This window comes from Neopsephotus bourkii, unplaced genomic scaffold, assembly GCF_033783945.1.
Source record: "Neopsephotus bourkii isolate Nb327-2 ecotype Australia unplaced genomic scaffold, CSIRO-AGI_Nbou_v1 NB_518, whole genome shotgun sequence".
NCBI lineage: Eukaryota > Metazoa > Chordata > Aves > Psittaciformes > Psittacidae > Neopsephotus > Neopsephotus bourkii.
In genome coordinates, this window is record NW_026901019.1 from 826,630 (window position 1) to 840,907 (window position 14,278).

A 14,278-nucleotide genomic window follows, 5' to 3' on the forward strand; every position below is an offset into this window, starting at 1 on the left:
TCACCCAATGCCTTAGACATATTGTTATAATTAAATTTCACAGCATATCTCCACAATACATTATGACATTTGACCATATTTTATCTAAAAATCACAGCTATTCCTTGTCGTCTCATATAATTCCTCATCTTTGGCAAGGCTGTACAATAACCTCACAATTATCTGTTGTACCCTATTCCCTATCTCCTGCTAGGACTCGGGTTCTGTTTCAGTTAACCCTGCAGTGCACTCCAAACTAAGAGCGTCTGCGTAAGAAAAAAAGTGTAACACTGTCCTGAGGCCTGGAAGAAGAAAAGATGTAAGCTCAGAGAAGTCAGTAAGAAGATGAAGCTCTCCTGACAAGCAGAGAGAGGTCTGCAGCTCTGTAAACATGTAGTGCTGTTTTCTTTGTCATTTTCCTTTATCACCCCCGTACATTGAAACAAATGAGAATATAATTATTCCATAATAAGCAAAATGACAACACGGTATCATACAGAATAAAGCTGTTTAAAAAGCTGCCTCTGTTTCTACTCAGGATTTTTCTAGTGTCACTGTAACAGGAGTACTGGTTTTTGGTGTAATATTTCAAGTCCTGTTTCCACCTTAAGAAAATGAGCTGTTGCATGCAAGCTCTTCAAAGCTGATAAGAAAAATAGAGACTGGTTACAGCTACGATGCGTCTTATGGACCTTAAACTGTTCTTAGCTGTGTCTCAGGCAGTTAAACTTCCAGTCTTTAAAAGGTGATGGACTATTTTTTTAATATAAAAATTATATTAAAATATTAATCATATTTAAAAGGCTATCATGAATAATCAAGCAAACAAGACAGGAATAGGAGTGGAGCTTTGGGATGTTATGCTAGGGTGTTCTTACATGTTTTCTGTGTAGCACTCCTTCCACCAGAAGAAACTCACTAGCCCATGGAAAAGAAATAATTAGGGCTGGTTTAATGTAATGTTATTTACTCTTTCATACTCTGCAGGATCTCATTAGAAGGATGAGAGATGAGTTCCTGCCGTGCATGTATGTTAATAATAGGCAGTACAAACAAGATTATATTAAGAGAATCCTGGATGATACATAGGGAATTAGAGACAGGAGTCTCTATATAAAAGCAGGCATGCACTCGGTGAAAGTAAGTGCTTGTAAATCTTTGCAGAAGAGGAACCACAAAGGTAGAGGCTGGGTCAAACTCCTTAAGCTTCCTAAAAATTTGTGGTAATCCAAACAGTGAAGTGAAATCCAGGAGTCCTCTGAGCTATTGTAGGCTTATTTTCACTCTCTTAGAACTTTGTCCTTCAAATTCCTTTTGGAAGAAACTTAAACTAAAACACATTTACTGCACTGGGGTTGTGAGACAGTGGAAAAATGCATTTTGTCTCCAAAATAGATTGTTCTGAATCCCCTGCACACGTGATGCTCAAAGTGTGATCAGAAGGACCTTTGAAGGACTGGTAATTGTGCATTTTAAAATACCTGCTTCTTTCAAGCCTTCTTAAAGAACCCAGGAATTCCAAGATGTTTTTCATGTGGCACAAGTACTTTTTCCTATTATTTAACCAGGGGGACTTTCCTTAGAGACCAATCTTCAGGAAGACACTTTAGCACATGTGTACATTTAAGAGAATTTATCTCCCATTGAAGTCCATGGAACTTGAGAGGTGCCTAAAAGTAAACAGGAGTTTAAGAGTTTTCTTTAAACAGCAGGGCCATGATGTCTAATATGCGTGAAGTCTTTTAGAGAACTGTAAAGGGCAAAATACATGATGAAAAGACCAAATGATAATAGATGAGAGGAGTAAGCTGTGTCCACTGCTATTAAACAACTTATCAGTATTTCCAGTAGGTGCCAGTCTGTAAAGATAAGTGCACCATTCAGCTGCTAGTTTGGGGTGGTGTATTTTTTGCCTCTATATTGACAGTAAAAATCAAACAATAGAAGTGTGCAGTGTGTGGTGTCATGGTCCAGTCCAGCGTATCAAACCACTGTGCATCACATCAGATGCTATTACAATGCTGTAATTTTTGTGGGATACAAATCAATGACAGAAAGCTTCGAAACAAAGATTAACAGAAAGCTACTTACACAGAGACAAAATCACTTTGAGGTTTTCAGTGACTTGTACTTTCCTTCTTGAGCGCCAGTGATTCTTACCCCTAGTAACTTCCTAGTAAAAACACTGTAACTACTGTATTTTCATCTTGTATGTAGATGATTAGTTAGGAATACATTTAAATCTGTACCAAAATGTACTGGTCATACAAAGTTACGGTTACAAACGTCTTCATTCTCCCAAAATACATCTTAAAAGGAAGAGAGCTGACAAACTTGCCAGATTTTATACTGACATTTTACTTTAATTTCCAGGAGGCATTTTAACTGCATAGCAGCCACAGCCAGAAACTGGGTGGCAGGCTCGCCAGGACTGGAGAGAGAGGATGAAGCAACACTGGGCTGGACCTGCAAGGATGGAGTTGGAACTGGCTAGGAAAGGCTGTCCAGCCTGGGAGCTGCAGAAGGAAACACAGCAGGTATGGGTCTGGGACTGGCTGACAAACTAGGGGAAGGTGGGAATGGCTTGGCATGAAAATCAAGAGGATGCAAGCTAGGGATAGGAACAAGAAGAAAGGGGAGAAAGATGAAACAGGTAAGCAAATATATTGAATCAAGGAGGGTGAACAGGGAACATGAATTCACAAAATGGCCACAGGCTGGGAGCTGGGACAGGGAATTGGAGTGAGGGTGTAGAGCCTGAGGGCAAAGGGTGGCAGGGGTCTGATGTGTGAGAAGAGAGGTGGATCTGAAGTAGAACAAGGAAGGGAGAATTTGGTCTGGGAGGAGCTATATGAAAGCAGGAGTCAAGGAGTGTTGTAGATAAATAAAGCTAGTCTTTTATGCTCCTTATGCACCAAAATGTCCGAGTAGCTTTTTGCGTAACATAAGTAATGCCCCCAACTGCCCCTGGGTAATAGGAGGGGACCTTTCTCTGAGTTGGAACTAGACGAGTCTTTTGGTCTTCTGGTCTGTGCCTTGGGGTGGGGGGGATTGGAAAGAAACATTTCTTCTTTGGTCAGAGTCAACTTGGAGTTTGGTGATAAACAGTCATTATCTCTTGTAGTGGAAAGACTTTCTGTTTCTGAAAGATATCTGCAGTGTTGCTTAGAACCAGCCATACTCCAGACTCACTTGCTGTTCTCTGGTAGGATAACCTTAGAACAGGCCCACTTCATCTGCTCTGCCACGTTTTGTCCTGGGGCTTGTAACCTCTGCTGCTCCTGCATAGGGAGCAGCTGCCGTAGTTGCTTGTTGATTCTGTCACAGGCTGGGTGAAAATCTTAGAACCAATAGAATGGTTTGAGTTGGAAAGGACCTTAAGATCATCTAGTTCCAACCGTCTGCCATGGGCAGGAACACTACATATCAAACCACGTTTGTGGGGCTGATCCCTTAGCCCTTTGACCAGCAGGGCCAGTGCCTCACACCCATTAAGCTGACCAGGAGCTGTTTGGAGGACTTCATATTGAAGCCTTAGCTCCAAGGAAAGTTTATTCTTTTTATTTTCAGCTTGATAACAGTGAATTGAACTAATACAACCTGATGTGAGGAAGGCCTGCCTTCCTCTGCCCAGAGTCTCCTGGGCAAGATAAGAGTTTCCCAACAAGGTGACGGGGATAAGAGAGTAGTTTGGAAAATGTGTGCTACTTGGACAGCCCCAATGAATATGAGTTGTGGAACTCTGCCTCCTTTTGCTGCATGAGAGCTGTGAACTTTCTGTGCAAGGTGCTAAAAACATCTCTGACAACCTCTGATGTGGATGTTCCTCTTTTCTATCCAGTCTTATTTGAGTCTTATTTGGCTCCCACCCAGACCAGCTGTTTTCCATCCTAATCTTCTTTCCCGAGGCAATCTGGACGTGTTCACAGCAGTGGTGTTATGTGGGGTGAGGGTGAAGCACTGCGGTTGTCCTTGCTGTGTTATTGTCAGTTAAACCAATGGAATCTCATTAGGCTGGATTGCTTCCTAGCAGCTAAAGGGTGGAAGATCCCTGTGGTCCACAGAGATAAAGGCCTTCGGAGAGGGGGAGCAAGGGCTTATCAGCGCTGTCGGTGACAGAGGAACGTCTGGAGCCATGTTGGTGTGGGGCCAGCTCTTTCCGCAGCGTTCCGTGGGCACGCAAACAGCGCTTGCTTACAGCTGAAAGGGCTGCCCCGGGCTCAGGCCTCTCCCTGTAGCCCTGGAAAAGCGTGTTTATAATGGCGTTAATCAGCGAGGGTGAAACGAGGGTGCGAAGTTGATAACGTTGGAACAGTTTTTCTTTAGGGGGTCGTTTCGGGGCCGGCGGTTGGCAGGCAGCACGCCTTGGCCCTGCCTGCGCTGCCTCCTCAGCGGCCGAAGGGTGCCAGCACCACTAGCAGCACGGCAGGCAGCCGCGGAGGAGTGCCGGGGAGGTGGCGAGTCTCGCTCAGCCCTCGCTTCCTTGGCTGGGGGGGAACGGCCCGCACGGGCACCCCGGGACAGCCCCGCGCTCCGCCCCGCCCCGCCGCCACGTCACGGGATTCCAGCGCACTTCCGCCAATGGTGGCGCCGCGCTTCCGAGGCGGCCGCGTTCCTGTGCCGCCGCCCTCCGCAGCCCCGCGGTGGTGATGGGCGCAGAGAGAAGCTCCGCGGCGGTCACCTCACAGGGTCCCCCCGGGGAAACCGGCTGCGGAGCGCTCCCGAGTGTGGCTGGGGTTGAAGCTAGGAGAGGGGCCGGCCGTGAGTTGTTAACGTCCGGGCGGCTGCTGGCAGCCATGAAGTAGCGCTTCATGGCCGGCTATCGACTTGTCCAGCTGGTCAAGGTGGGATGAGCGTGTTATGGTGAGAACCGGTGCCAGCCTCAGCGCCTGCATTTTGGAGTTCTCATACTTGGTTGTATGAGCTCTCCCACTGTCCAGTGAGGTACCATTCTCTTGTAAAATGCTATTGGTAGATAGAACTATTCCCTTAATTCATCTGTAAGTAGAGCAAAAATCCTTTTTAGTTTCTGTTTCCTGACAGACATCTCTCATAAACTCACTGCCAGGTCAGAGGTGTGTGTCTGCATAGTGCAGCATTGTATCCCTCCCAGCACCGCAGGAGCTGACATAGGTTCCAGCAGGGTGTCCAGCCCACAGCAACAATGCCTCTTTCCTCAACAGGTTTGGTTAGCCCCAAGCAAGTTGGTCTGCTCACATGGCTGAACTATGTCTGCTGCTTGGATGTATCTGCACAGAACGTGTTACATCATCATCCCTAATAAATACTTAGCAAATCAAATGTGGCTCCTCTTTATACCTAAATGACAGACAAGATGGTGGCACCAGTTTTCCTGAGTACAGAATTTGGCTCTATAGTTGAAATGTAGTTAAGGAAATAAGAGAATTATAGAAAAGTTTGGGTTGAAAGGAACCTTAAAGCTCCTCTAGTTCCAACCCATGTTCCAAACAATACCTTCCAGTAGACCAGGTTGCTCCAAGCCCCATCCAACCTGGCCTTGAACACTACCAGGGATGGGGAAGCCACAGCTTCTCTGGGCAACCTGTGCCAGGGCCCCACCACCCTCACAGGGACGAATTCCTTTCCAATCATAATGTAAATCAGCCCTTTTTCATTTCAGAGCCATTCCCCCCTTGTCCTATCACTTCATGCCCTTGTAAAAAGTCCCTCTCCACTTTTCTTATCAACCCCCTTAGGCGATGGGAGCTGATCTAAGGTCTCATTGGAGCCTTCTCTTGTGCAGGCTGAACAAGCCCAGCTCTCTCAGCCTGTCTCCACAGCAAACTGAACAGTCACTGGAGCACCTCCAGCCGTTTCCTTTCCCACAGGGCATCTCGTTCCTGCTGTTAACAGCAAATGAAGGATGAAGTTGCTTATTAAGAAACATGGCAGTTGATACTACTGCATGGAATCCATTGGTGATGACAGTGCTAAACTCACATTGCTTTTCCAAGAGCTGCATTTAAAAGGTGAGAGTTTGAAAGTACCGATACAGGGAATGAGACTTCTCTGGCTTCCCAAAATCAGATTTTCCTCATGAACCACTGTGTCAGCAGTTTATTTCCAAGCCGAAATAACCCCAACAGTCCCCTTGTAACATTCAGCTCTTATTTTGTGGAACAAGGAGTATGGCACTTCCAAGCAGACCCTCGCTGGGCCTGCTTATGGCGAGAATGTTGGCATTGCTTCTGTGTAAGGAGAAAACAAACCCAAACCCTCAAATCCCACCGAAACTTCCCAGATCCCACCCAAACACCACAGGACAGGCGCACTCCAGGGCATGGAGAGGTGCCTCGTCCTTTGGTGGCGGTGGGAGCTAGGCCTGCTTCCCCCGCAGCGCTGTGCCCGGGGCGCGCTCCCCGCCCTTAGCCCTGAGGTGGGGGGCTCCGTGTCAGGAGGGAATCCCCCTCTCGCGCGCGGCGTGTCTTTTGTGTTTGTACACACGGCGCCGCGGGAGGAGGCGGGGCCGCGGGCGGGGCGTGGCCGCGCCTTCCCTCCATTGTGCCCCATTGGCTGGCGGACGGCCCGGGGGCGTGGCCCGCGGTCGCAACGCCTCTCCCGAGTCAGCCATCTTTCAATTGTGCTCCGAACGGCCGCTAGCGCTAGCAGCAGCAGCCGCGGCAGCGTCGGCTCCTCCTTGGGCCCGCCTGCCGCCCGCCCACCGCCCTCCTCTCGTCTCTCCTCTCGCTCTCCCTCCCGCACGGCAGCCGCGCTCGCCCAGCGGACGGGGTAAGTCTGGCGCCGCGCCCGCCGCCCCCCGCGCCCCGCCGCCCCCCGGGGGCACCCCGTCGCCTTCCTCAGGGCCTCCCCGCAAAACTTTTGGGGTGCTGGGGACGCGGCGGCAGCTCCCGTCCCTTTTCCCTGCGCCGCTTTCCCGGAGCGGCTCCCTCCGCCGGCACCCCCCGGCCCCGTTTCGCGCCGCCGTTGCCCCCCTGTGCCCCCCTCGCCCCGGCTCCAAACCCCCCCTAGCAGACTCCCGGACCCCTTAGCTGTCCCCTCGGCCCCGCATCCCCCGGATTCGGGCCCGGGAGCGGGCGCGGAGCGGAGCCGCTCGCCAGCCCCGGTAACTCTCCTGCTTGCCTTCCCCTGCTCCCCACAGTTGTTGCTCGGCTTCACCATCTTGTCTCTTTTCTCTGGTCACCGACCATATTTTTTTTCCTATTGCATAAAAAACAATAAAAAGGGAAAGAAATTCGCTGAAGAAACGACCCAAACCTAACGCAATTTTTCGGTTTTTGAGTGCAAACTTTTCCCTTGCTTCCCCCTTCATCTGCACCGACCCGGTTCGGAGTTCCAGCGATTTTTTGGGTCGTTATTTTTCGCAATTTATTTTTCCCTTCCTTTGCAAAAGGACTAGGGCTGCATTTCGTGATTGTTTCCATTTTGTTCTGGGGCTGGGAGATGAGTTTGCCTGTGAGAGGCGCTTGGGAGCGAGGCAGCTTTGGGGAAGCAGTTACACAGAGAGAGGCGGACGGCACCCGAAAAACACAACCTCCCCCCCAAAATACGTATATATATTTAAAAGAAAGTTTGTTGCTTTATTGCACTTTTCCGGACCTTTTCCGACCGGTAACGCCGGTTTCCCCGCGGCTGCCGCCGGCCCGGGCAGCGCTGCCGGGAGACCCGGGCGGGCCGGTGGGGACCGCTCCGGCGGCGGTTGTGGGCCCGGTTGGAAGCGGCGGGTGGGTGCCAGCCCCCCGGGGCTCGCCGGGCGGTATTGCCGATCTCTTGGCAGGTGACGGGCGGCCTGTGGGGGGGGAGGCGGTAGCCGTTGCTCCGCGCCTGCTGCCGGGCGGATGGGTCCGCTTCGGCCGTTGACTCCTCGCTAGCGAATTAGTGGGCAGAAACCCCGGTTTTTCATATTTTGCAAGGGACGGATGTTTTATTTTTATGGATATATATATTCTGATTTAATATTTCTTCCGTTGGCGTTCTGTCCGTTGTGCGGCCGCGGGCTCCAAGGCTAACGGCTTGCTCCGCGGACAGGGGCGCGGGGCTGCGCTCCCTCCCGCGGGGGGGGCAGGTGCCAGCGGGGCGTGCGCTGAGCAGGGTGGACCCCACCGCTGTTAACCCCGCACACCCCCCCCCCGCACCCCTTTCTCTCTCTCTTTACCCCTTACCCCGTGCCTCCCCCCCCATCGTTGTGCAGGTGTAAGGCAGCGTCGTCGGCAGGAGCATGGCCCGTACCAAGCAGACCGCCCGCAAGTCCACCGGCGGCAAGGCGCCCCGCAAGCAGCTCGCCACCAAAGCTGCCCGCAAGAGCGCGCCCTCCACTGGCGGGGTGAAGAAACCGCACCGTTACCGGTACGAGCGCCGCGCAGAGGCCGCGCAGGGACCCATCGGGAGTACATCCCCCACCCCCCCCCCAAACCATTATCTCTCCCCGCTGTGCCGGGAGGGGCTGGGAACCGGGAAAGGTTGGGGGTTTCCACCGCACCCGCCTGCCTTCTTCGCGCCGGTGTCTAACATCAGCGCGTTTCGGTATCGGTGCCTGAAAAAATCAACGCCTCCCCCAACCCCCCGTTGAACGCGGCTCTCCCGGTTGTGTTTTATTGTTATTTTAATTATTTTAATGATTTTATTTAATTTAAATTATTTTTTTAAATTTATTTGTACTTGTGGGTATTTCAGTGCTACCGGAGGGTTGTGCCGCAGCGAAGTTTATTGTTACCGGCCTATCTTAATTTATTTGAAGGGGTTTGATCCGTCCCCGGTGCCTTTTGGGCGCCGCTGGACACGGGAGCGGGGGGGGGGTGGGGGGGTGCGGGGGAGGTGGAGGGAGTTGAAGGTGGGGGTATCTGCCGCGAGAGGGCGCGATGAGTCCATGGATGCTCCGGGCTTGGTGTCCCGTGTACCTGGGTAGAGGGGGCAGCGGGTCTTTCTGACAGCCCTCCGATAACGAAGTTTTCCAGCCCGTGCTTGGTGCAGAACGGTAAGAGTCGTGCTCCAGCGCGGAGGATGGTCCTGGGGTAAATAGGTGTACGTATTTCCCGTGGAATAAAACAGATTGGGAAAGAGAAGCGGATTTGAAATCTTGGTCTAAGAGGGTGTTGCTGTAGGCGTGAGGCAGAATTAAGTGACTGGGAGAAAGGTAATAATGCCAGAGTAGGAAAATACAAGTTTTTCTGCAGAAATAAACATGATGTTAATTTCAGGGCTGGACTTTGTGTCTGCACAAGTAAGTTGTTATCTGAATTCGTTGTTCTGACACCAAAAGCAACAGAAGGAAACATGCTAGATACCTTGTACAGATGATACAGAATATAAATTCATTGTATATATATTTATATACGTGTGTATATTTCTCTGTATGTGTGTATATATATATATAAAATATATATATAGGACAAGACAGGATGAGGTAGCAGCCTCAAGCTGCACCAGGGGAGGTTTACATTGGATATTAGGAACAATTTCTTCTCCAAAAGGGCAGTCAGGCATTGGAACAGGCTGCCCAGGGCAGTGGTGGAATCACCATCCCTGAAAATGTTCACAAACTGTAGATGAGACCCTCAGTGACATGGTTTAGTGGTGGCCTTGGCAATGCTGGGGGAATGGTTGGACTCTTATGATCTTAAAGGTCTTTACTGACCTAGTTGATTCTGTTGTATGTAAGTAGAATATATATACCTATATAAATAGAATATATATTTAAATAGAATATAAAATACATATATATTCACAGAATGTCAGTTCTGTGAATGTTGATAGGAATAGGAAGGAACCAGTGGCCCCCTCACTGAGGCTTGTCATCAGGCAGGTGGCTGGTAGGAGTGTGGGAGTACCTGGAGTATACCTGAACCAGTGATCTCCCATCCAGGTTGTGGTTTACCATCTCCAGACTCAGTTGTGTTGATGTCATGTTGGTGCCAGCTGTCTTCCCTCTTGGGGAAGTCAGGACCTTGTGGCCTGCTGGGAGGATCCACACTGGAGCTGGTGTGGATCCATCTTATGGATGAATGGTGGGGAGAATTGTGACCACCAGTGGAACTGGTTTTGTGTTGTAAACACTGGGGCTCTTATAGGGAGAAGAGCGTGTACAGTGCTTAGTTCAGTGTAGGTGATGAACCCGTGTTGTTAAGGAGATGTGGAATGTGTCTTGGACACTAACTGCTTTCCATGGTTTGATTTCAAAAGGCCGGGTACCGTGGCTCTGCGTGAGATCAGGCGCTACCAAAAGTCTACTGAACTCTTGATCCGCAAACTTCCCTTCCAACGTCTGGTGCGTGAAATTGCTCAGGACTTCAAAACAGATCTGCGCTTCCAGAGCGCTGCCATCGGTGCTTTGCAGGTGAGTGACCCCGCGGGGTGGCATCGGGGACGGGCTTCTCACTGCGGGACCCCCCCCTAAACCTGGACACTGCAGGTACAGGAGGGCTCTGCCCCCCGCCGCTCCCATTGGCCAGCCTGTTTCTAGGGTTAGCCCCAGCTCCTCCTGATTGGTGAGCTGCCGCGGTGGGCGTGGCCTCAGTGGAGAGGCGGGGCTGATATGGGGGAGATGCCCCCATTCATCTTTCCCCGCCTCAGAGTGGATCTAGTGATGCCCTATAGATACCATAGGCTAAAATAATGCACTGATGGCTCAGTAGCTCCTCGCAAAGGCTTTAAATGTAGTTGGTTTTGGTTTTAGGTTTTTTGGAGGTGGGGAGTGTTTGGGGCTTTTTGTGGTTTGGGGGGGGGGGGTTGTTTTTTTTTTTGGGGGGTGGGATGGGTTTTTTTGTGGTTACTGTTTTTTTGCTTGGGTTTTTTTGGGGTCTTGGGATATTTTGGGAGGTTTTAGTGGGTTTTTTTGTGTTTTTTTTTTTTTTTTTCTGTAGGGGGGTGGTGGTATTTATTTTTGGGTCACTTGGGTTTGCTGTTGTTTTTTTTAATAGCCCCCACCCCTCAAGTAGTCACACTTGCCGGAACAGCGCATCACATTAAGACACTTTAGATAAATCCGTTTCCTCTCTCCTTGAGCTTTGTTAGAGGCTTCGCCTTCAAAAGCTAGGCAGCCTTAGAGGAAAGCACCCTGTAAAGCTTGTTCTGCTGTGTCCAAATGGAGGTCTTGATGTCCTCAAATGCTCTTTGAAGAAAAACATCTGGATAAGCCCCATCTAAATGCAGTGTCCTGGGTTTGGCTGGGATAGAGTTAATTTTCTTTCTAGTAGCTGGTACAGTGCTGTGGTTTGGCTTTAGTCTTGAGTACAGGGTAGCACAAGGATGTTAGGGAAATAAGTGCTTTTGTCTGTGTAGCTCATGCTAAATGCTTTTTAAAGATGTATCTTGGCTAAATAACTTATTTGGAGTATATTGAGGGTGAAATACCAATTGTTCTTTCTAGCCCAGATTCCTGCATCTAAGTGATGCTATCTCCAAGACTCTGTTCTTATCATAAGAACATTTCCCCCTCGTGATAGAAAGACAATTCTAATTAAAGATGTGTCTTTACTGTTTCTATAGCTGTTGAAAGATAGTTCCAGAACCTATCTGTAGTTATAGAATATCTTTAACTACAGGCAGGCAACATGATCCTTTTCTGATAGAGGACTTCCACCTGATAAAGGGCCAGGATGTGCCATGAAGTCCTATGAACTTGAGCACTTACTTAACTTCAGAAGGTGCTTTTGCTTTTAGTTGTTCTGCCTTCACTGCTGTGAGTGAATGTGGTGGCTTTTAAATCCTGGCGTTTACTTATGTGTCCTTTTATCAGAAACTGATTATCGAATCAGTAGTTCATACATTTTCAGAAGGCTGGTTTGAATGTTCCTGGTTTTGCATTAAGGAACTTGTTGGTATAGAATGTGTTCACATACTATTCCTGGTGCTTTCTGCTTGCATATTTGAAAAGGGGGAAAAAAACTTAACCCCTTCAGTACCATGTTGTTCATGCCAACACAGCTTATTTGATGAAGTGGCCTAACTTTCCATGTAGTGATTTAGTGAAACTGTGTTGGGTACCATATCCTGCTGCATATGGAATGTCTTACTAACACCACAGCCCTCATCTGCTGTAGTAAATATTTTTCTTCACATTAGATAATAATGTTTTTTAAACATGAACTTTGAACCTTTCATGTTGATCTTTGCAGTTCTTGGTGATGAAAGGGTTCATATAATGTGTTCTCTTGCATGTATTCTAGAAAGCAAGACCTCAACCTCCTTTCCATAAGCAAGCTCAATCATTCCTGCCTTCTCACCCCAGCTGTGTGCTGGTCTGATGCTGGCATGCCAGGATGCTTCCTAGGAGGTTGTTAGGTGCTAGAATTCTATGTTGACCCAAAAATGTGTAAACAGTTACCATTGTTGTGCTGGGCTCAATAGCAGCTAACTTACCATGAGCCAGAAGAACAATTGTGTCCGACTGAGCATCTCTCCAATCCAGAATCCTGTCTGTAGTTGTTCAGTAACAGGGAAAAACCACTGTGGTCATTATTGGGGTGTACCCAGGGTAGGGCTTTGTGCTGACCCCATGAGTCTGACAGATGTGAGGTTAGAACCATCTGTGGTTGTGGGGGCCTGTGCTGTGTCCCACACATAGACGAGTTGCTTAGGCAAGCAGAAAGTACAGGTGTAGGGCAATTGTCTAATGGCAGTTCTCCCACTGTTGCCTTGTTTTTGGTGATTGAAGGAGTTTCTGACCTAAAGGAGTTGTTCCCTTATTTCTGTGAATTCTTACTACATTTCTGCTAGTTTTTGACTTTTGAGTTAAGTCACCTCTTTAGTATCCTGTGCCAAGGAGCTCTGTGCCCAGACTGTTGTGAAGCGATCCTGCTGCTCTTTTTCCTTAACATCTGCCAGTTCTACCTGGTGCTCAATAGCTTTTACTCAGGAAGAGACAGCAGACAAGTCACTCAGATAGTGTAACCCAGCCTTAAAAAAAGAGAAATTCCTAAACTAGCCTTCTGATAAGTTAACCCTTTATCTAGGGAGAGTCCTGTCAGAATATTGGTCCGGTTGTGTTCTGGAGGATGTTTTCACCAAATGGCAGTAGTACGCAACTTTGACATAGAATGGTTTATAAGAAAATAGAGGCATTAATGTTTTGAGACTCTAGAAGTTTTGATGTTTCTGAGTGATAAAGGTGGAAACCTAAACTTAATGCCACGTTACACTGTACTTTGCATTGCGACTTTTTCCTTGCGTTCAGAGAGTGACAGTGTTCTTAACTCTTTTCTTCCACACTAGGAGGCAAGTGAAGCCTACTTGGTTGGCCTGTTTGAAGATACCAACCTGTGTGCTATCCATGCCAAACGTGTCACAATCATGCCAAAAGATATCCAGCTAGCACGCCGCATACGTGGGGAGCGTGCCTAAACTTCACCACGATGGGTTTGTCATTCTCGAAGCAAAATCTTCTTCCTGTTATTGGTAGTAATGAACGTTAGATATTTTTTCCATGGGGTTAAAAGGTACCTAAGTATATGGTTGCAAATGGAAAAATAGGGGACAGAATTGGGTATTGGCAAGTTTCTTTCCATTTTCATTTGTGTGTGGATTTTTAATATAAACGAGGGGGCATAAAACATCAATGTGGTCAAAAAAAAAATAAAATGTTTGGGTGAACAAGTTTCAGCAATTCAACTTTATAAGAAAAAAAAAAGAAATAATTATAAATAAACCTGTCAAATTTTTCTGGACAATGCCAGCATTTGGATTTTTTTAAACAAGTAAATTTCTTACCAATGGCAACTAAATGGTGTTTGTAGCATTTTTATCATACAGTAGATTCCATCCATTCACTATACTTTTCTAACTGAGTTGTCCTACATGCAAGTACATGTTTTTAATGTTGTCTGTCTTCTGTGCTGTTCCTGTAAGTTTGCTATTAAAATACATTAAATGATGCCTGCTGTTAGTCTTGATTTTTAAATACTACATATGGGTTATATTTGATTTAAAAATAATCCACCTTCCCTTCTGCTTTTTTCCTCTTCAGTATGTGGCCTAAATACTTGGATCAGATCTAGGAAATACTGGGGATGCTACCTTGGCTGAAGTAGTCTATAGGTGAGGGTTTCTTTCTCTTGACAGTGTAAAGTTTGCTCATTGTGAAAGCAAGTTTGGTAAGTATAATACTGGATAGAGTCTGAAGCTGGACTGAGCTCTCGAAGCTGCAGTGCTAAGGGAAAGCAGTTTTATTGCTGTTTAGATTCCTTTCTTACCTGACTTAATGCTGAGTTTGGAAGCATTTCTGATTTTCATGGTTTGTTCGTATGTATAAGTGGTGGGGTGTAGTGGTTTGGGGTTTTTTTGGTGTGGTTTGGGGTTTGGTCATAGTGGGGTTCCTCCCCCCCTT

General features: G+C 47.9%; 1 protein-coding gene across 1 annotated transcript; it reads left to right on the forward strand.

The window, feature by feature from the left end:
• The first annotated feature begins 6,580 nt into the window (after positions 1-6,580).
• On the forward strand, positions 6,581-13,825 carry LOC133210783 (histone H3.3A). The gene is made up of 4 exons (XM_061350487.1): positions 6,581-6,729; positions 8,150-8,304; positions 10,138-10,291; positions 13,168-13,825. Exons 2-4 carry the CDS (start codon positions 8,177-8,179, stop codon positions 13,294-13,296), a joined length of 411 nt encoding a protein of 136 aa, XP_061206471.1. The 5' UTR covers positions 6,581-6,729; positions 8,150-8,176; the 3' UTR covers positions 13,297-13,825.
• Positions 13,826-14,278: the final 453 nt, after the last annotated feature.